Source organism: Carassius auratus, chromosome 24, assembly GCF_003368295.1.
Source record: "Carassius auratus strain Wakin chromosome 24, ASM336829v1, whole genome shotgun sequence".
In the NCBI taxonomy this organism is placed as follows: Eukaryota; Metazoa; Chordata; class Actinopteri; order Cypriniformes; family Cyprinidae; genus Carassius; species Carassius auratus.
Window position 1 is genome coordinate 6,190,017 of NC_039266.1, and position 22,479 is coordinate 6,212,495.

General features: G+C 36.0%; 1 protein-coding gene across 1 annotated transcript in view; it reads right to left on the minus strand.

Moving 5' to 3' along the window:
- Positions 1–328: 328 nt before the first annotated feature.
- The window catches only part of ofcc1 (orofacial cleft 1 candidate 1), a 79,474-nt gene continuing 57,323 nt past the window's right edge, over positions 329–22,479 (minus strand). The window contains exons 17-20 of the mRNA XM_026200818.1: positions 21,571–21,730; positions 7,166–7,348; positions 1,581–1,695; positions 329–1,472 (exon numbers count right to left, since the gene is read on the minus strand). Coding sequence (XP_026056603.1) covers positions 1,399–1,472; positions 1,581–1,695; positions 7,166–7,348; positions 21,571–21,730 — 532 coding nt within the window. The 3' untranslated portion in view covers positions 329–1,398. The remainder of the gene's footprint in view (positions 1,473–1,580; positions 1,696–7,165; positions 7,349–21,570; positions 21,731–22,479) is intronic.

Consider the following 22,479-nt stretch of genomic DNA (forward strand, 5'->3'; position numbering starts at 1 on the left):
CTTTTTATTAAGGCTACAATAATTAATCTAATATCTTAAGTCTGATTAATTATTATAGTCATAAAAAAATAATGAACACTTGAATAGCAACTAAAATACATGCCTTGAGAACATTTGTATATTATTTACTATATATATATTATATTTGTATATAAATAAATGTGATCCTATTCAAAACAGTCTTGTAGTATGGCAATATATATAGACACACACACACACACACACACACGCATGCACATGTGGTTCAGTATATTGTACTTATGCCATCTACTATCAGTTCTAATAAAATCCAAGAATGCATGATGGATATGAATGCGTATGATGGGTTGGATGTGTTTTTCTGATGCTGGTCAGGGAAGAAGCTCTCTTGAACTCTACACTGAGAGAAACAGATGAAGGCTCATCTCAGCTGGGCTGTTCTGAGCTAAAAGCCCTCTGGTCACTACTCACTGATGCTCTCTCGTCGCATAAAAGACAGAAAGTTCAATGAGCACACGAGAGTCATAAGCGCTGAGGTGCCGAGAGTCCCAAACAGCTTTTCCCCAAACAGCCGCAACTTTGGGCCATAATGGCCTCCCATAAAGAAAATCATCATCAATGAAAATGACAGGTTATTAAGATCTGATATTAAGCAATGGGGTTTAATAATGATAGGTTATCTATAAAACCTTTACAACCTGGCACCGTACGAACAGATTCAATCTCACCCGGCCGCCACCGCTGACACATGTTAATAAGCCCACAACCTTTAATTAAGCAGTATATATAAGTAGGGCCCCATTAAGGCCTGATTTGTGGGCGAGTTCATTACGTCAAGCACCGGGCAGCAGACACATACTCAATACAAATCAAGGCAGACAGAATATTATCCTGCTTAATGTGGCCCCAATATTGATATTTTATCACTGTGTCTTGATAAGTGACTTTTAGAATCGTCATTTTTCATGGTGTTGAAGCAGCAGTGAAGACCAAACGACCCGCATTCATGTCTTCATAGAACTGTTACTTTACATTGTTTCCTGAGTGATGAAAAGCTTTGCATTTATGTATTGTACTTTTCTTTGACATTCTGGTATTGGTTTCTACTTCTGTGCAAGGAGATCTGACACCAAAAACTGGAAACCAATGAAAGTCAAAATCAGATTGTACGTTCCTTTTGATTAATGTAATTAAAGCTGCATTTAAACTTTCATTAAAATTCATGATAGTGCAAGTTTGACTGGAGTCCTTTATGAGTTATGCTGCCATGTTTTTGTACACAAGTATACAGTTTTATCAAAAAGTATTTGGATACATAAGTCACACTTAAAAGTTCTAAAATATCAAACCAAGTAGCATCTGAAAACAAATGCTGTGAGAGCTCTTTCTCTGTTTAGTAGATTTTTAGACATATTATGGTTATGGACTGGTCTCTTTTATTCCATTGCTTGATTCACAGGCACTTCCTCCAAGAGGCTCAACCCTGTGTGATCCTGTAACACACATTTACATAAACAAAGACAATCTTACGAACAAATAACAGCTTGTTGCATCATGATCATTTAACAGTTCATCTCAGTATACATCCATTCGCAACTCACGCCAGGCAGGTTTTCTCCTCTTCCTCTCTCTGAGATGCATTGCATTCTTCATCCTCCCATGTTCCCCGTGCACCTCTGATCTCTGAAACTCTTTATTGTCAGAATCATGCATCACCTGTAATTAATACACCATACAAAAGTTCAAACTAATGCATTCATTGCATAATGTAAGAAGATGATCAAAACTACTAAAATTATTATATATATATATTATTGGTAACTTGAATGTGTGAATTATGGGCCACACATAACATAAAAAGGTCAAATAGATTATTAATTTAATGATTGCATTGACAGATTAATTTATGTTATAAATAATAATAATAATAATAATAATAATAATAATAATAATAATAATAATAATTGACTGAAAAGAAAAATGTTCAATCACGGCCAATAAGAACATTTTGCAAATAAACTAATGTGGAATTTTGACCCATGAATTTCACAGTGGGAGAGTACAGAATAGAAAAATGTCCTGTTGCTTATCACAGCTGGTCAGAACAAAAACTCAAGATTAACCCAAGAGTGTTTATCACTTTTTTCATGTCACACCTGGTTAGGACACAGTACAAGCTAACTGTAAAATTCATATCATTAAGGTTACTTTGGAAAAACAGGAAAAAAGGACATCGCATGCCAGAGATTTGAATGATCTAGCCCTGTTAAACAAGAAAACTAAAAAGTTAATTATAACTATTTTTTTTCTTTCTTTCTGTTTTCAGTTGACCTCATGGCATATGAGACATAGGCAGTCAAACATACAGAACAGTGATTACAAGCAGTCACGAGAAGACGAACCGAGGTCGTTTGTCAATGATTCTGGCTGCAGGATTATTTTAAAGGTTAAATATTTCATATCCAGATGCTAATCTGGGTCAATGTGGCTTCAGTCAGCTGTCATGAGCCCTGACTCATAAATGTGAGCTGAACAGAAAGAATTTAATGGAGGATCTAATACACTATAATCCAAATGAAGATATGATACATCAAATGTCATGATTTTTACCTCATTGCCCACACTGACTGGGAGCAAATGATCACCGTAGGTTAGAAAAGAGGTCTTTGAAAAGGCTTTGGTTCAATTTTACAGAATTTTATATAATTCATTAATTACACTTTTTTGTTGGGCAAAATTATATTTTAATATTTTGTATGATTTTGTGTTGTATATTACTTTTTTCCATTTTTGCTGTTTAATAAGCTGTTATCCTGAGGAATTAAATGTTTGCTGAGCAGCTAATAATGCCAGCCAATAATTTAAATACAAAATGAATCGTAAGTAACTTCAGTTGTTTATTAATGTTGCATAACATGCTCAATGAGTGAATTTCCTTTTATTGTTTTTTGAAAATGGTCAATTGATCTGCTGTAGTCAATTTTGAAAAAGAAAAGTACCCTGAAAGTATTCACGGGAGTCCCAACTTGCCCTCGTCTCCACTATTCAAGACTTCTCTAACCGTGCAGTAGATAAAAACCTGCATTACTGTGTTACTCAAAACTAGCATCTTTGTTTTTCGGCGTAAGCCACTAGCAGTCAATCGTTAGCACCTTTCAATACCAGATGACTGTCACACAGCGTCTATTTAAAGAGTTTGCTGCATTCAAGGACAGACAAAGGACACACAGAAACACAAACAGCGCCGCATGCTCTGAAACCTCAAAAGCCACATGATAAAAACAGGATGGCGTAAGTGAGTGTGTTTAATGCGTGCTGGGTGCTCATCAGCGGTTTTGCCGAGCATTAATAATTTGTGTGGAGGTAATACTCAAGCTGTTGGAGCTGTAGTTGTGCATTTTTAATGGAAGTTTTACAGAAGTGGCGGCAGGCTTCACATATGCTGCAGACGGCATATGGGAACGAGAGATGATGCAGCACAGTTGGTCAGAGCGCTGCTTTCTTAGGCCGCAGACACTTAAACGCTAGCCCGAGAGGAAAGACGCGCTCACGCACATAAACCTACTGCCGTTTTAGCACGCGCCCTAATGAATTCACACACGTTTATGTCCATCGCCATCTTGTTTCCACATAAGGGGCGGATGTTGGCCCAATCGGAAATGAAAAAGTTATTGGTGCTGCATTCAAATCTGAGCTATTATCTGCCCCAATTTGTAGTTACTCAGAGAGCGGTAAACATCTGCTTAAGTAATGTTTGCTTTTAAAGCATCTATAACTTTAATAGAAGCATCATGGGAGCGTCATAAAGTTTCTGCAGAATTGCAACTGATTAAACCGCACTCTTTTCTGTTGCATGCTGACAAAGCTTTCTTCAGTGAAACCTACATCCCCTGTAGTGATGGGTTTGTGCACAGAAATATATTTCGATCTAATCTACTTAGTAAAAGCGTTTTACTCCTAAATAAATGATAAGATGACTCCAGTCATATGAGTGTTCTAGGTAAAGCTGTTTATTTCAATTCAGCAGCAGATATTTTTATACAGCAATTGTTTGACAGCTGAGTAAACACAGTTCTTTACAGACTGACTGAAAACTCACTTTCAACGATGTGTGTTTTGGCGACTGATTAAAATGAGGGTGAACAGCTATAGTTGAAGTCAAGGAAATGGATTTGATTGGTTATTCAAAAGACCATTAAAGTTCACAGAAGGAACTTTTATCTTTTATAACTTTTAGCTTGTCATTTAGATGCACAAATATTAGATATACTGTATTGAGGGTTTCTTATAGGCCATGATGAAAATTGGGAAAATATTCAAATCTTCAGACAATTGCAATACAAATATTAAGCTAACTTAAGGGAAAAAGTACACATTTCCTCCCAAAATAATATATTATATGGGAAAGTAATTTAAAACCCTGCTCATATACTTTTCATATCCCAGTGTCCAACAGCTTGAGATCCGTGCCTCAGTATACAGTATATGCATATGTGTATTTTTCTCTCTGTGTAAGCTGTAATCTTCTGGTCACTTCGTGTTCTAAACCTTTAGTTACTTCTATATGGATTTCCCAAACATTAAATTAAATCATATTTATTTGTTCGATGTTACATTATATACACTGAGAATGAGTTAGGCTGGAGTTTTAGGTTTGCAGTGCTGTCTGGGAGCTGGCATGGCTGTCGCCTGTGCCCTGGGGTGGGCGGCACTGATGTTATCAGCGTCTTTCGTGTGTCAGCCTGCCCATCGCCACACCCATCACACACTCCAGATATGGCCTGACACTTCCCTCTGCTGAGCCAGCCACAAACACAACACACAACCCCCTCCTTAAATAACCATTGTCACTCAGTGCTGAAGTACACATGATATAAAAAATTACTTTCTTATTACACATTCATTTTGTCCATGATTTATTGGTGCATGTTATTCAAATAATACTACTACCGTTAATAATAATAATAATGTGTTTATAAATGACTATAATTTCATTTGTGACCCTGGTCTTTAGGATCTTTATTTTATTTTATTTTATTATAATTTTTTTTATTCAGATGTTTGCATCAGCTAAAAGTTGAATAAAAAAGCCTTCCACTGATGTATGGATACAGTAGGACAATTTTTGAGTGACAACGTGTGATTCAGCCAAGTATGGTGACCCATACTCAGAATTTGTGCTCTGCATTTGACCCATCCGAAATGCACACACACAGCAGTGAACACACACACACACACACACACACACACTGTGAGCACACACCCGGAGCAGTGGGCAGCCATTTATACTGCGGCGCCCGGGGAGCAGTTGGGGGTTCGATGCCTTGCTCAAGGACACCTAAGTCACGGTACTGCTAGCCAGAGATTCGAACCCACAACCCTAGGGTTAGGAGTCAAACTCTCCAACCACTAGGCCATGACTCCCCATGGACTCCCCTAAGAAGGCCAAAAAAACTAAATATCAAGAAAATTGCCTTCAAAGTCCAAATTAAATTCTTAGCAATGCATATTGCTAATCAAAAATGTAGTGATATATTTATGGTAGGAAATTTAACAAATATCTTAATGGAACATGATCTTTACTTAATATCCTAATGCTTTTTGGCATAAAAGAAAACAAAAAAAAAAAACAATAATGTTGACCGATACATTGTATTGTTAGCTATTGCTATATTCGTGCGACTTATGAGTCACTTATAACAAACAAAAAAAGAAATAAAGATAGATAGATAGATAGATAGATAGATAGATAGATAGATAGATAGATAGATAGATAGATAGATAGATAGATAGATAGATAGATAGATAGATAGATAGATAGAGATATTTGTTGTGTATAAACTTCATCTATTACATTGACTGCCTTCAAAAACAAAATCCAATATGAAAATAATTATGAATTCTGCAGATTTTGAGCCAATTGCTAATTTATGACAGGTCATTTAGATGTTTACAAGCAACTGAAAAAAGCACAAATGTCAGGGCATAACAAAACTTCTCCAGGCCCCTAAAAATACCCTTAGACCTCGGAGGGTTAATCACAGAATCTTTGCAAAAGGGAAACGTAAAGTTCTGCCATGTACGGAACCTGAATCTTTGATGTGTGATTTAGTGCATTCGAATGGCTGGTGTACAGACTTTTGTCTTCCAAACATGGACAAAGTTCAGAAATTCTTGACAGCTTCTCAAGCCATTTGTTGTTTAGTATCATCACTGATGTGTTTGTGGCTCTTCAGGGCCGCCCCTCAGACTGATAAATATGCGCCGCATTCTATGGTACTCTCATCAGTCACAAAACAACTCAGGACGCCATTAACCGACCGCACTGCCTGCGAGCGAACCGTTGACGTGCATGCAGCATAAATCTGCTGTTTTTGACACGGAAGTTCTGAAATATTAATTTTGTTAGGATGATCCAGGTTGTTCTCAGGGGGGATGGGAGTTAATTCATGTGCTTGCAGTTGTTACCAAGCAGAATCAGTGGTACATTTAATTAGACAGCAATCTGGACGGCAGTCTGCGCCCTGCTGTTCTTCTGCGTTTAATAACGTGTGAAGCCATGGGCGGAGGTTAGCGAATATATCCCGCTTTAGAGTCTTAGATTAACCAAAGGAAGAAAGAATTAGCACCTAGTCCAGGTGTGAGGGATACAATCATGAGCGAAATGCACTGATTGCCTGTGGTGAAGGTGACAATGCTCGCTTCTTTACACACTTTAGCTCTGTTCCAAAACCTAGGGAGCAATTTTAGGCATCATTAGGCTATTGTTTCACAAGGTAAAAAGCAACATTTAAAGATCATTTTGACTAAAACATGAGGTAGCATGTATGTATTCATACAGGTAAGGCAACACCAGAATGTATCATGATTAAAAAGTCAAAATTATGTACACTTATATTTTTTCTTATATATATATATATATATATATATATATATATATATATATATATATATATATATATATATATATATATACATTATAATATATTTAATTGATTTTATTGATTTTTTTGTTTTCATTATTTTCTGTATTGTGTTGTTAGCTTCACAACATGCTAATGTCAGGTTCTATTGAAATAAGTTGTGAGTGGATTTGTATGTGAACTTCTCCCCATTTTGTTGTGTGCATATGAAGTATTCGAAGTAATTTTTTTAAAGTCTTGGATTCTACATAGAAGATGCCCACCTCTATAATGGCTCCATCAGGTTGTCTCAGGAAGTGTCTGTGATGTTGGCGCAGGCCGCTCAAGTGCAGGGTGTAGATGGATACATGGGTGCTGGTCTCACATCCGGTATTAGGCGTGCCCGAAGGTTGTGCCAATTCTACCACAGGCTCCTCCTCCGTCCAGATGTAGTCGTACACTGCCACCTATTGAGACACATACACCCCCCCGCCACATATACACACCTTGTTAGAGTATTTAAACAGTATTGCAATACTAAGTACTAACACAGCATGCTACATGAGTGACTGTATACAGTACATACTCTACAGAGAGTGTATATTAATAATTTGGGCCAAAAATAACACTGGACTCCACAAACTTTCACTGTAGAGTAAAATTTTTCTAAATATCTTCTTTTGCCTTCCATTGAAGAAAGAAAATTATTCTAATTATTGTAATGCCATGAGGGGTAAGTAAATGTTCAGCTCTACATTTATTTTTATTTTTTTTCTGCACACTAATTACACACAGGTGGATTCCAAAACGGTTCAATTTCAGTAGTTTTCTGAAAGACGTAGATCAAAAAAAAAAAAAAAAAAAGAAGGGGAAAAAAAGAGTAAGGAGTAAGTAACTGTTTTATTAATTTAACTGAAACTACTTCTAAATATATATATTTTTAGACTGCTTTGCATCCTAAAGTAATAATAATAAAAAAATTTAATTCATTACATTTTACTGTTATGCTAATGCATAGAAATTAAAATAGGCACTATGACCACACATTCATGTAGCTGCATGTGTTTATGTGTGTGTTCAGATCAAGGGTGTATCTGAGTGCAACTGCCTGCTTGCACGAATGCTTAGCCTAACGCAATTACCTGCCCTACCTGCGGCCACAGTTCAGCACTCACTGAGATGAATGCAAACCCGGATAGTTGACAGTAATGGTCTGTAATTTACAGCTGTGCTTGTGAGGTGATGAGCTCTGGCTGAGAGACGCAGGAATGCAGCGTGTCAGGTTTCTGCATGACTCATGCAGCCTCTGACCCTGACACGACACTAACACACATCAGCCTACAATAACCTGCTCCAGCCTAATCCTTAAACGACTGAAAGGAAAAACAAAGAAACTAGTGGCCCGTATCAATCATTAATACTAGTGTTAAGGGCTATGCTTGGAATAGCATGCTATTTGTTCTATTTTTGCACAGTATGTAAATTTCCTTTATGCATGGAATACTCAGAAGACCTACTACTTTACTACAGTCTGCTTAACTTGACCTTGCATTTTCAGCTGGATGAATGAAACCAGAAATGTTGATCAACCTCAACATGGATTCTGCTCACTTGTTCCATGCTTCAGATCTTATTGTGCACAAAAGAAGATGAAATGATCAAAAATTATACAAATTTGTTCATACGGTTGAATCAAAATGTGTTCATAACTTTTCTTCTCTATGTATTTAATAAATGCATAATATTGTTTATCACTGCATACAGCATTCAGTTTCACATACTGTACTTTTTTTTAACAAATTGCTGTCAGTAGACAACGTATATTACACACTATGTAGTAAACAGTATGCTAGTGTTTCATTCAGAACATAGGCAGAGCTTTGAACATCAAAGACTCATAGCAGATTGCAACAGAGATAAATATACAAACGCAAAAAAATAAAAAAACAGAAAAGAAAAGAAAAGGAAAATACAAGATGAAAAAAAAAATCAGTTGTGATTAAATCATATCTTAAGTGTCTCAGCAGGTTTGATGTCATGAGGGATGGCTCTGATCCGAGTATACGGGTCCCTTGTGTGTGTTGTACCTGTAATGCACTGCCCTGCTCTATTAGAGGAACACAGGAGACAAGCAGAGCGTGTAACATGCTATATAGGTCATGGATCTCAGATGCATTGGTGTGTGAAGATCACAGCGCCTCTCACCCAACTGGGCCAGCTTCACACTAGTGTCAGCACTGCTACACATACCCCTTCTGACCTCAAACACACACATGCACACTATACATATACTCATCATTTCTCAAACATATGTGTGAATGCGCTGTCACAGCATGTTATGTGCAAAGACTCACCATTCATTTTAGGTCTGAATGTATTACCACGGTGTTGTGGACATGTACATTGGAGTATCATGAAAATACTGTGGTACATGAATTTGATTTAGAACTGCATGATATATCAAAAAGCCACAATATTTCATTCTAATTCTCTCTCTATATATAAAAAGGCAGACATTACAGCATTGTAGAAAGAGTCTTGAATAACCCTGAAATAAATTATTTACATGCAATTTTATATTTTGTATATGCGCATGTAAGCTGTGACTATGTGGGGGAAAATAAAGTGATATGGGAGTGATGACATATTTTTGTTGACCATGTCAACTAGATAAGCCCCCGAGACAGATCCCCTCTGAAGACCTCATCACCTAGACGACCATCAGGTCGACCACAGAAACAAGATGAGTCCTCTGCACAATCTGACTTTGTCGCAACCTAGAATTAAACTGCTGTTTTTTTTTTTTTTTTTTTTCTGGCTAGACGGGAACAGCAGACTTTCCCTATTTAATACTGTAAAGCTGCTTTTTGAATTGTAAAACAATTGACACTGGACCACAAAATCAGTCTTAAGTCCCTGGGGTATATTTGTAGCAATTGCCAAAAATACATTGTATGGGTAAAAATGATTGATTTTTATTTTATGCCAAAAAAACTTAGGATACTAAGTAAAGATCATGTTCCATGAAAATATTTAGTAAATTTCATACTGTAAATATATTAAAACTTAATTTTTGATTAGTAATATGCATTACTAAGAACTTAATTTGGACAACTTTTCAGCACCCTCAGATTCCAGATTTGTATCTCCGCCAAATATTGTCAAATCCTCACAAACCATACATCAATGGAAAGCTATTTTTATTCAGCTTTCATATGATGTATACATTTTAATTTCAAATAATTGACCACTATGACTGGTTTTGTGGTCCATTATCATATATAAATAATAGTGACTTGACTTTCATATGGGTATTTTGGCATGAGTTTTTGTATTTCTAATTGAATGGGTTTGTGGTTAAATTCCTGTAATAAGGTCTGTGGATAACACAAGCTCAAGATATGTTCACATATTATTCTACGATATAAAATACATCAGTATTACCCCATTGTGATTTTTTTTAAGCTTTTACTTTTCTTGAATAAATGCAGTTTCTAACAAGTGGCTAAATGAGACTATACAGAGGCTGCTGGGGACATTAAACATCACGATGTCTTTTCCCGCTTTTATAGCCTCACTGTTTATAATTACACTTTTGCAAACTATTCTAAACTATTTAGCTTTTTTTCTGGTGACTGCATTTAGGCTTCAAAATTCATAAAAGTTGTGTTCATTTACGAAGATTATCATGATGAATAAAACATGTAGGAATCATAATCTTTTCTTGGCCGTGTGAGCTTATTTCCTGCAATAATCCAAAATGGAAAAACCCTACTGGGTTTTTGTTGAAGAAACCAGGGTCCGGCACTCTATAGTAGACTTTTTTTGGGCTAATGAAGGACAATGAAAACTCAGTCCAGCAGGTCTGGATGACCAACAAAATGAATGCAGAGAAGAAAACAGGATCTCATCCTCTGAGACTGGAAACACTTTGAGGGGCGTTGGGAAAAAGTCAGCAGGCTCAGACAGGCCTGAATTCAGATTACCACATGACTCACTTTCTCTCTGTTTCCCTTTTCCCCTCTTCTAGCAGGAAGTTTTTCAGGCCACAGCCGAGTTTATAAACTCAAGGTGACCCCTTAATTGGCTCTGTAATTACGACTCCTCTGGAAAAACATAGGTCTTGTCAGGCAGGGTCAGAGCGAAGGAGAACTTTAATTTCACTGTGTACCCATGTCTTGATTTTCCAACTACTTAAGACTGTTGGCTAAACACAGGTCATGCTGGTAGGTCGGAAATTGAGAGTCATTACTGCACGTAATTAGACACTTCTTAAATACAGAGTGCCTGGAGAGTAGGTCCACACTGAGCATTGTCACAGGACACATCAAACGTCATCGGAAAAACATGAGCGAGCAAATTGCAAACACTCAAAGCCTGTTCTCTGAACGATTCATGTGTGGCCTGGACAGATACTGAAGACTCTGTTGTTTAGCGCTTCGTATGCCGTGACATTTCAAGTGTCTCCACGGCTCTTTGTCGCTTTAGCAACATCTCATCTTGGTTGTTCACACTCAGTGTGGTTAATCTGCATGTGTAATTCCACTGTCAGAAATCACAAAGTCTGTATTCTGCGCGTTTCACGCATTGCATCATGGTTATTCCTTTGAACCTTTTCTTAAACGCGAGAATACTTGGCGAACGCTTCTCTCCAGCGCCGTCTTCGTGGTGGCGGTAAGTGCTTGACTCACACTCAATGCCTGGCTGTTCTCAGGGAACCCATCTGTGGGTTAAGCAGATAGCATTCAAGTGAGCTAACCTAATTCCAACCAATCAAGCTTCGATTTATTGTGGCCGTCTGTATTTAGAAATCTGATAGAGTCCATATCAGTCTCTTTATTTGAATCTGGAGAGACAGCCATTGCTTCTTTGAGGACTATAAACATCAAACCATGTCTCCCAGTCGCAACATAAATTCAGATTTTGCAGGCGTTACGGCAAACGGACAGACAGGCGGGGGTCCAGGAAGTGGAAATACAGACTGGTGCTCCATTCCACTCCAAATGAGCCTGTGCCTGTGCCCAAGCAAATGAGATTACACATCTCCATATTTGTAAAAATGGATATCCGAAATTTGATAAGTGCATTATTTAAGTGCGGTTGCCTCCTCACGACAACCCTAATACGCTGGCCAGCACGTACGAAAGCTGCTGTTTAATGGAGTAATAACTGCAGTGCCTAGTCACAGTCAGATGAGAGCAGCTTTTAAATACTGACATAAAAGGGCCAAATTTATTCAGTGATTTCAAATGGACCCAAATGTTCTTGTGTAAAACAAAATGCAACTGTTAATTATACTGTAAAAAGTACCTGTCTTAACATATCTAAAGGGTGAATAACATCTCTAAGAATAAAATAAAAAGCAACAGATAAAACTATATATATATATATATATATATATATATATATATATATATATATATATATATATATATATATATATATATTATTATTATTATTATTATTATTATTATTATTATTATTATTATTATTATTATTATTTTGGCTTGATAAATGCCCAAATTTGCATCTGCAGACTCTTAAGTTCAGACTGAGCATTTGATTGATATTTTGAGTATTTATTTATTTATTTAGCATGATGGAGCATATTCATTTACTCCATTTTGACTTTACTGTACATTGTTCTTTGACAGCATAAACCCTAGTGTGTGAAATGCAATTATTTGTTTATTGATTTAATACCAAATACAATCAATAAATAGTTTTATTTTGCCAAAAAAAAAAAAAAAAAAAATAGTGTGCTAGTGTGTAGAAGTTTAATAGAATACTCATTTGTTAGCTTAGCAACATAAATTCTCTACAATTTTCCTCTTCCCAAGTTTGCTTCCTAATTTAGTTGTCTAATTAACCTGGCATTGTTTAGTAAACACGTTGTTAGCTCTTTGACAAATTGCTTTGTCCCTCCTCTTTTAAAAGTTGCTTAACAGAAAAACTAAAAACTAAATTTAATACATTTATAAATTAAATATTGTTTAGTGGTATTTTGTATAACTTTTTTTTTTTTTTTTTTTTTTTAAGCTGACACTCCAGTTGAGAACATGACTGTTTTGGGGCTTTATAAATACTGCTCTCATTACAAACAGTGAATTTCTTTAAATAGCTTGTAACTAGCTTGCAACTTGGCAAACTCACAGGTTCACAAATAAATTCCCCAGCACAGATTTTTAGCTTTCCCCACCAAAAGTACCTCTGCTGTTTTCTTCGCGTATTTTCAAGACAAAACACCACTGACCTTCCTCTCGCGCTCTACCCACCCTTCTCCCTAAGAGCGGTTTATATATAGTGCCGCTCCACCGCTGGAATCTGCAGCTTCTCAGTTCTGTCCCACTTGGCTTTAATTTACAGTGGGAAAATAATTAGAATCTCACTTTTGCGAAGAGTGGAGTGAAAATGTAAACAATGCTTCCCTGCGGGCGAGTGCTTCATCAAGTTGACAGGTGCATTTGAATGAGCCTGTGCGTGCGTGTGTGTGTGTGGCGGACAGCCTGGGTTATTTATGTGGCAGTTGCACATGGCAGGCCTGGTACAGTATGATGTGATGGGCAGATTACAGCAGAAGATCTTGGAAGAGAGTAAAGCGGAGCTGCAGCTGGGGTTTAAACAGTAGGGTGAATGTGGGGCCAGTGAGGGCATCCAGAGGCCAAGATACTGATATACTGGGTTAAGCTGTTCAACAAAAATACACAACTATACAAAAAAAAAAAAAAATTATATATATATATATATATATATATATATATATATATATATATATATATATATATATATATATATATATATATATATATGTTTTTTTTATTTTTTTTTTTATACAAACTAGTGAGCTGCCCACTTAGTGCGGTCTTTTGTTATCTTAGGTACACACAGATGTGAAGCCTGGAATTGTAGGCAACAATATGGTATGTTCTAAGATTTTATAAAATACTAACTTTGGCCCAAATTTCACAAAGTGTGTGTATCCTTTGGAGAGAAAGCAATCCCAGCACGCATTGTAATGAGTTACTACTACTACAACTACTACTACTACTGATTCATGACTGAAATAGTACAACATTGCTAACATTTTAATAAACTAGCTACATCGAATTAACAATAAACTATTTGCCCAATTGTTGTTTCCTATCCCATGTTTGTTGCTTAACGATCAAATGTGTAGTTTTGCAACATGTGATAACTAATCTTACGAAATGATACCTTGGTAAACACTGGCCTATGCAAAATCAGGCATACATATTCATCTATCTATCTATCTATCTATCTATCTATCTATCTATCTATCTATCTATCTATCTATCTATCTATCTATCTATCTATCTATCTATCTATCTATCTATCTATCTATCTATCTGTCTATATGTCTGTCTGTCTGTCTGTGTGAGTATATATATATATATATGTGTGTGTGTGTGTGTGTGTGTGTGTGTGTGTGTGTGTGTGTGATTTATATATACATACAGGTATATATGTATGTATATGTAAAATGTGTGTGCGCGTTTTAAATTTATGTGTATAGAGGGTGTGTGTATCTACACAGAGATACAGAGATTCAAAAACAGCATATACCATCAATTAATTATGGAAGTCAATTTCTACCACAGGATTAATAATAATAATAATAATAATAATAATAATAATAATAATAATAATAATAATAATAATAATAATGTTTTTATCTCACATTTTTTAAAACTTTTTTTTTCTCACAATTATCAGATGAAATGAACTCTCAGTAATTCTCAGAATTCTGCTTTTTTATTTTCTCTCAAAATTTGGAAGTTCTCATGTCACAACTTAGAGTTTTTATCTCACAAGTCTAAGATATAAAGTCAGAACTGTGAGTCAAAAACATGCGATTCTTAAAAAAAGGAATAGGTCTATAGATAATTAGGTATTGGAATACTTCCAAAACCTGAATGCTTCTTTCTATGCAAAACTATAATATTGATTCATTGAGATTTCTCTGAATGGGTTTCTCTGGCTGCATGTTCTGTGCATTATCACCGCACGCATGGTAGAGCATGCTGTTTGTGTAATTAGGGCAACATGAATCTGCAGTGCTCGAGTATGATATGGCTGTGGAATGGTTTTATATCTGCCCTACTGCTCCCACAGACTTGACAAACAACTGCTGAACATCAGAACGTACAAAATGAGTCATCTCAAGATCATTTGTATTGTTTATTTATTGCTTGTTAGCAGCGGACAGAGTGAGCGCTCTTCTGACAGCGCAACTCATTTACCTCAATGAACCCATGCTAATGTAATGCCAATCTACTGTGACGTGTGCTTGACTGAAACTGGGCTGGTAGAGAGATTTATAAACTAAACAGGCATGAATATTTAACTTCAGACTCCAAGCAGAGACAGATAAAGAGGAGATAGTATCTGAGCTCAGGATAATCTGCTTCATGCATCTGCATAATTCACTGTTACTAATCTGCTTTTATAAATGCTTAAAAAGCCCATTTAATCCATAAACAACTCCGGAAAGGAAACAGCGACTTGCATGAAGCACTAATGCCTGGAAGTGAAACTTTTTCGAGGTTTGTTTGGAGGGGAGAGAGTCAGGGATATTTACGTTCATATTAAAAATGGTTTTGCATGCACCAATCTGCTCATAGATTTACTTGAGGATCAGCAACTATACTGGCTAAAAACTAAAAACCAATCAGAGTGATTCATTTGGGTTTTAATTTACAGATTGGATCTTCAACAGAACAAAAGATATCATGAGAAAATAAATATATTACAAGGTGGTGTAATGTTTATGTTTAGTTTAGCTGCTATTTCATTCCTCTCATTCGGTTTCCTATGTCCCATGTCAGTTTGGTTCTTGATTACCCCTTGTTAGTTGCTAGTTGCTAATTAGTTTCACCTGTGTCAACTTAGGTATTTACCTAAGGTATTTAGGTAAATACTAAGGTATTTACTTTTGTTTGTTTCCTGAATATGTATCTCTGAGTTTCTTGTTATTCTCCTCCGTATTTTGACTCATTGATTAAAGACTGTGTCTACACTGATCCTTTGTTGTCCTTGTTGACTACCAAAAAATACCCTGACGACTGACTCGTACAGAAAAGTGTGATTAAAAAAAAAAAAACTAAGCATCAGTGGGGTGTAAGTAGATCATATAATAACATACAAATGAGAATAAGTGACCAATTTACTAAAAAAATAAAATAGATACAAATTGTAAGCGTGTTGAAAATTTGCTTCACAAATTAAAAAATGTAACTCCTTCACCTTAACACTTTGTTAAAGCAATAAGAACACACAACTGTGCATTACAGTAATTTTACTATAGCTACGGGGTGTTTTCAGACACAACACAAACCAGATCCTGTTAAATTGTTAAAGGTAATTAAATAATTGTAAAGTTAATTTATTATGAATACAACTTTAAATAAACAATTGTTCTTTACAGTATTTAAGGAAGGGTTATCATAGCTAAAACTAAAACTAAAACAATTAGATAGATAGATAGATAGATAGATAGATAGATAGATAGATAGATAGATAGATAGATAGATAGATAGATACCTAAGTGTCAGTCTAAAATAAATAAATAAATACATTAATAATTGTCCAACTGTATTGATTCCAGCTTGTTCGTGGAGGCCAAAAACATAGCATCGGGTGGTTCTTGGCCTTCACGTAATGCATTAAAATTGTTTGATGCATAACTAGCCATGCATTATCCCATATATGTGCCTAATTCTAATTGACTGTTGTTTTAGCAATACACTACATCTGTTTTCAGGCTCTGTTGCATGATAGATACAATCAGTTGAAGTTGTTGCCTAAAAACTATTTTTTTCAAAAATTCAAAAATAAAAAAATAAATAAAAATAAAAAAATCCCTGTTGTGCTGCAACTTTAAACTATGTTCACTGACTTACTGACCATCCAAGTTGTTCCTTCTGTTTTACATTATGAGAGAGAGATAGAGAGAGAGAGAGAGAGAGAGAGAGAGAGAGAGAGAGAGAGATTACAGGATCTATATGAGTTTTAACATGTGGACTCAATTTCAAACTCCCAGCTGCAATTGTTTTGACAGCTGACCGTGTGCAATATGTTCGGATAAAATTAAAAGAAACGTCCATCTCTGATACAACCAACGACCAAACTGGTATGTGGAAAACAAGCGCTGTGTAAAAACAATCATAGTGCTGCCATGTTTTCAGAGCGCGTGAGTGAACTAACTCTTGCTCACTTGCTAAGATTCTGTTTTTACTGATTACCCATCCATAGTAGAATCCAGACTTAACCGTGACCATAAAAAAGTGACCAAAATGAAGATGTTGAATAAGATACCAGCTTTATAAACACACCAAAGCAATAAATTAGCCAAGAAAAAATCTGAGGGGCTTCCACGCAAATCCAGACTGGTGTCTCTCTCTTCCCAAACCATTGTGTGACTGCAACACTTTCACACATTGCTGCCCACCGAAAGCCGTTGACCTTTTCTGCATGGCAGGCGTGTCCCCTCTGCAGTCATGTCGTATTGAGCTCTGTTGTGTGGCTGTGCCGCTGTAGCCTGGGGCCCTGCAGCCTCTGTGCACTGTCCACTAATAGCCTCCTGTAATTGAAGAAGCGGCTTTCAGAACTAATGCAAGCAAACAGGCCGACGGAGTGGAGGGGGGAGGGCTGCAGGTGCCTTCCTGTGACCCTTCCTATATCAGGGCAGATTCTGGGCAGCTTCCCCCTTCGTTTCAGTGTTTATGTTCCTGTTTTGGGTATTTTTTCAAGGCTTTTTCAGGCCCATTGTTGCCTGACAGTGTCTCCGGAGCTTGCCGGTCATGGGCCACTAGTCAGCTTTTGTAGGTGAGAACTAAAGCTGATCATTTTGGAAAAAGCCATAAATTGTATATGGGACAAAAAAAATAAATAAATAAAAAAAAAATAATAATAATAATAATAAAAATAAAATACAACATTTTGAAATGTGACAGTGTAGCACGCAAAATAATCCTAAAAATTCTGCTTATTATAATGCAGATCAATATTTAAATATTTAGTAAATTAACTGTATTTGTGGTTATTTAGTAATACAGTGTCTTTTAATTGTAATTATGTAATATATATATTTCCAAGTAAAAAATGTAGGGTCAGTAAGATTTTTTTTTTGTGTGTTTTTTGTAATAGTCTCTTACACTTCACAAGGCTGCATTTGCTTGTTTCTGCTTTATCAAAAATGCACCACAGTTTAACAGTTCAACATTTAAATAATGAAAATGTATTTTATTCCTTTAATGCAAAGCAGCATAATTCCATTTTGGTAAAATACATAATTACAAATAAATCACTCGTACTGTCATTTTTTCACAGTATATCATAAAGGTAGGGGAATTTTAATTGTGAATGCAGTATTTGTTTTCCAACTCTTAAATACTGCATATAGGTGACAGTATTTAATCATTTGAGCAAAGGTAACTGTAGAGAGAGAAAGTTTGGAGTGAGTTATTTGATGTCACAGAATTGGACTACAGCAACAGCATGAAGAGGTCCCATGTACCTCCGTCTTAATAATTACAGACGGAGAGACAGAGAGATGAGTGGTGGGGGGTGCACAGGAAGACAGCGGCAGTCTGCTCGTCATTAGATCTTCAATGTGTGTGTTCTCCTTCCTGCGACAGGTTGGGCCCCCTGTCAGTTGTTTTGCAAAGCACCTAGGGTGTTCCTTAAATTCAGCCCGTGGAAAGACATTACTGAGACATGTGGAGACAAATAGCACGACAGAGTGCAAATCTCGATGCGATTCAGTAGCGAAAACATCTCCAGGGCTATCAGCAGCCATTAGCGTAACGTTCTGGTGAATTACGGAGAAGATTACGGCGACGCCGGACTCCTCTGTCACTGTCACACAGACGGTGACAAAACAGTTTGCGTTACCTGCTTAAGCACGGCAGACATTAGCACCTCCCTTCCAGGTACAGTAATCAAGAAGGTGACGGCATACAATTAATGAGGTCCATCTGCAGCAGTGCCTATACATAATTAATGAGCTCATTATCCACACATTTTGACTTTAGGCCCCTTCGCTAGACATAGGCTACACTCTATAGGAGTGCAGTTAGAACATAAAGCCTATGTGGTTGCAATCACCACCATAGAAATGTTTCTCAGCAAAAGACCCACAACCTACAGTGTGGCCATCCATACTGTGTGTGCAAGCGTTTATTTTTATTCAGTGGGGTCTGAATGCTAGTATGACAATGTGTTACTAATGTAGTAATGCTGATCTCATGGCCTAGAAGGAAATAAGCTTTAATAGGAAGTTAATTAAAGAGTAAAAAATCAGATTAGTATTTTTTTTTTTTTTTTTTTTATGATGGCCCATTGAAGCATACATAATTTGATAATAATAAAGCCAGGCCACGTGCAAAATTATTTATTGTGGATTGTTTTATTGCTATAGTGCTCGGAAAAAGAAACTTACATTAATGATAAATTACCCATAACTGTTTTAGTGTCAGAACGGTTTCTTTACTCTATAAAGAAAAATGTGCTTCATATCAGGAATCAAGTTACTTAAAATTAGCAAATTATTGGCTTTAATAACCTAATATAGGCTAGATGACAAATTACATGGAATCTCATTTACGTAAAAATTTATTTTGAATGTTTATTTTTGGTCAGTGTCAGAGTAAATCAGAGTGTCATTTTTTTTTCTGTTCCATCCATTCATATGATGACATGGTCTGAAAAAAATAAAAATAATAATAAAATAAAAGAAGTTTAATTATCATGAGCTCATAAAATGTTCATGTACAGTAACAATTGTACAGACATTAGAAAAATATATAGGATAGCAGTTTCAAATAAAATGTACCAGGACACTGTAGTCACTTTTTAATGTTTTAAAGTCTATTAAATATGCAAAATGCATTAAAAAAGGAGAGATAAATTATATTTATTGTAATGATGATATTTAGTTGATATTTGATGTGCCGAGGCCAAGACAAATTATGTCAGTTACGGCAAAATTGTAATATTCATTGGAAATGATCAGCACATGTACAGTACTGGCCACAGCCCATGAGCTGCTAAAACTTTTCAAGTTTCCAAGCGTCCTGTGGCTCTGTCTGTACCTGTAAATGTTGTCTATGCTCTCTCCACCCCCATTCTCTGCTAATGAAGGCCTCGTGGCCTCTTGTTATTAAAATCATGCCTCTTTCAGCGATATTAATTGGGTCCATAATAAGGAATGTGCCGGATTCATTATTTAATTGTGAGAGAACCTTTGGAATACAGTTTCTGAAATCTATTTTTAATGAAAACTACTACATCCTGGCCTAATCATATCAAGCATGTTCTATCTAATTAAGGATGCAAAAAATCATTATAGTTGCAAAATATTAGTTTCAGCACTGTCTAGCTGCTCCCTCCCCTCCAACATATATTTTTTCTACTGTGTTGATAAATAGTTAATGAGGGAAAAATGACAAAAATTTGCATGTAGGCAAATTAGTTTAATAGGGATATGTCTTTGCTGAGTTGGGAAAGTGACCCTTTTTGCATAGAGAAATTGCCACAATAATTATGAAATAATAGCCTAGCCCGTCTTATTTAAATGAAAAATCGTCAGCCTGAATAATGTAAAAATTGTGAAATGCAATAACCCTAAATTTTCATCATGCTGGCGAATGTGTTTAATGTGTTAGCATTTTATCAGTTCAATAACGGCAAATTAGGGCCAATATGAGAGAGGAGGTTATGACTGCGGTTCTGGGATGGAGACGGCTCTAGCTCGAAAAAGATTCTGCAAGTGTGTTGGCTAAACGATGCTGTTTCTTAATTACAATCTAAACAACTGCATCCAATTAGTAGCACCTACATTACTAATATTTCCACAGCTGTAGCAGTACTTTTTGAATCTAAAACATAAACAGGGGTCATTGCAAAGGGCTGCAAAAATAACATGATTTGCAAAAGTCTACGATTTGAGCTAGGAATTGCAGAATTCCTTTTTAATGACTTGTTTGAAAACCAATAACATTTCTTCATCAAGAGCACTAAAGAGGAGTTGCCACCCAAGTTGTGAACTCAGTGTATGTGTGTTGAGTGTGTGTCCTCATGCGTGCCACTGTTGATTGAGCAGTCTTTTTTCTTAATGAAATATTGCTGGAAATTGATTTCCGTGGATTAATCAAGCCGAATTCCTTTTTGGATAATTAGCCCCAACTAATTAGACTAGCTAAAAACCTCTGTGACAAATTTTTTGGCATTCACAAATGTAACTAAAGAAAACAGAATGATTTGAAATAATAATGTTATATCCTTTGAATCCATTTTATGTTAATTATAATGCATATTAGAAAGCTCAGTGAACAGTTCAATGTGACAGTCCATTTCTGAAAACCCTCACAAAGGCTTTCTGACTCACAAATGCTAGCGGGCATCTATGAGCCATCAAACAGACAGAAATCTTTTGCAGAGGCAATCTGATGGATTAGTATCAACTACCATTTTGCCCATCTCCTTTAAAACAGCCATTAATCCAATTAAGCACTTAAGACTTGAGCAGAGCTTTGCAACATTCAGGCGTTGTGTGGCAATGCAGCCCATGACAGCTGGATCGCCTTGATGCAAAAATATATTCTCTCTCGACCAGTGTTTAGCGCTGGTTGTTACCACCGTACACAGGTAAGAACTTCCTCAGACTTACCTTACGTCTCTCTCCATTGAAGCCTCTCCATTGCTCTGCCTTCTTTACAATGTAATTGAGCTCCTGGTTGGAAACCTCCATGTCATGTGGAACAAAGAATGCTCCCTCAGTGCTGTGGAGCCGCTGGTAGATATCTAATAGTCTCCCATCATTGTGAAGTCTGTTAAAAGAAGTAGAAGGTTAGGAAAGGTTTGGTAAAATTATTAATTTATAGCACCAAGCTCCAAAAAAAAAAAAAAAAAAAAAAGAAAACTATATTTTAAATCTATATTGGTCATGTAAAATGAAGGAACCAGTGGCATTTGGTGTTGGTGATGTTAATATTGGTCTTCTGCTCGTAAAGGTGACTTTTTAAAAAAACAAAAACAAAAAAACAAACACAAGTACAAATTATATTTGAGAGACCCTAAAGAATATTAACCAATGTTTCCATCCGTTTCTCACATATTATTAGAATTTAGCAACTATTCCCTTACGAAAGGAAAATATATTTACCAATATATTCATTAAAATATATTGTGATACATTGTAATATATTATTTTCCCTTTGTATTTTCTAATATATATTTGAATACATTTAATAATATATTGATGATACATATATTATATAATATATTGCAAAATATACAAATGATTTGAAAATATAAATATTAAATCCAATATATAAGAATATATGCCTAATATATTACATGATATTTTCCAATATACTGCAATATATTTTTGTTTCATACGGGTTAAAGGGTTTCAATGGCATGGGCAGCCTGTAAAGATGACCTGATGATCAGCAAACTATTTCTTCGTTCGACAAAAAGTTGCAGGATAGAGGTTCAGAGTTAAAACGTGTTTTATGCCACCTTGTCACATCCTGGTCATTTTGCTGTCAAGGCTGTTAACGTCTGACGAACAGCT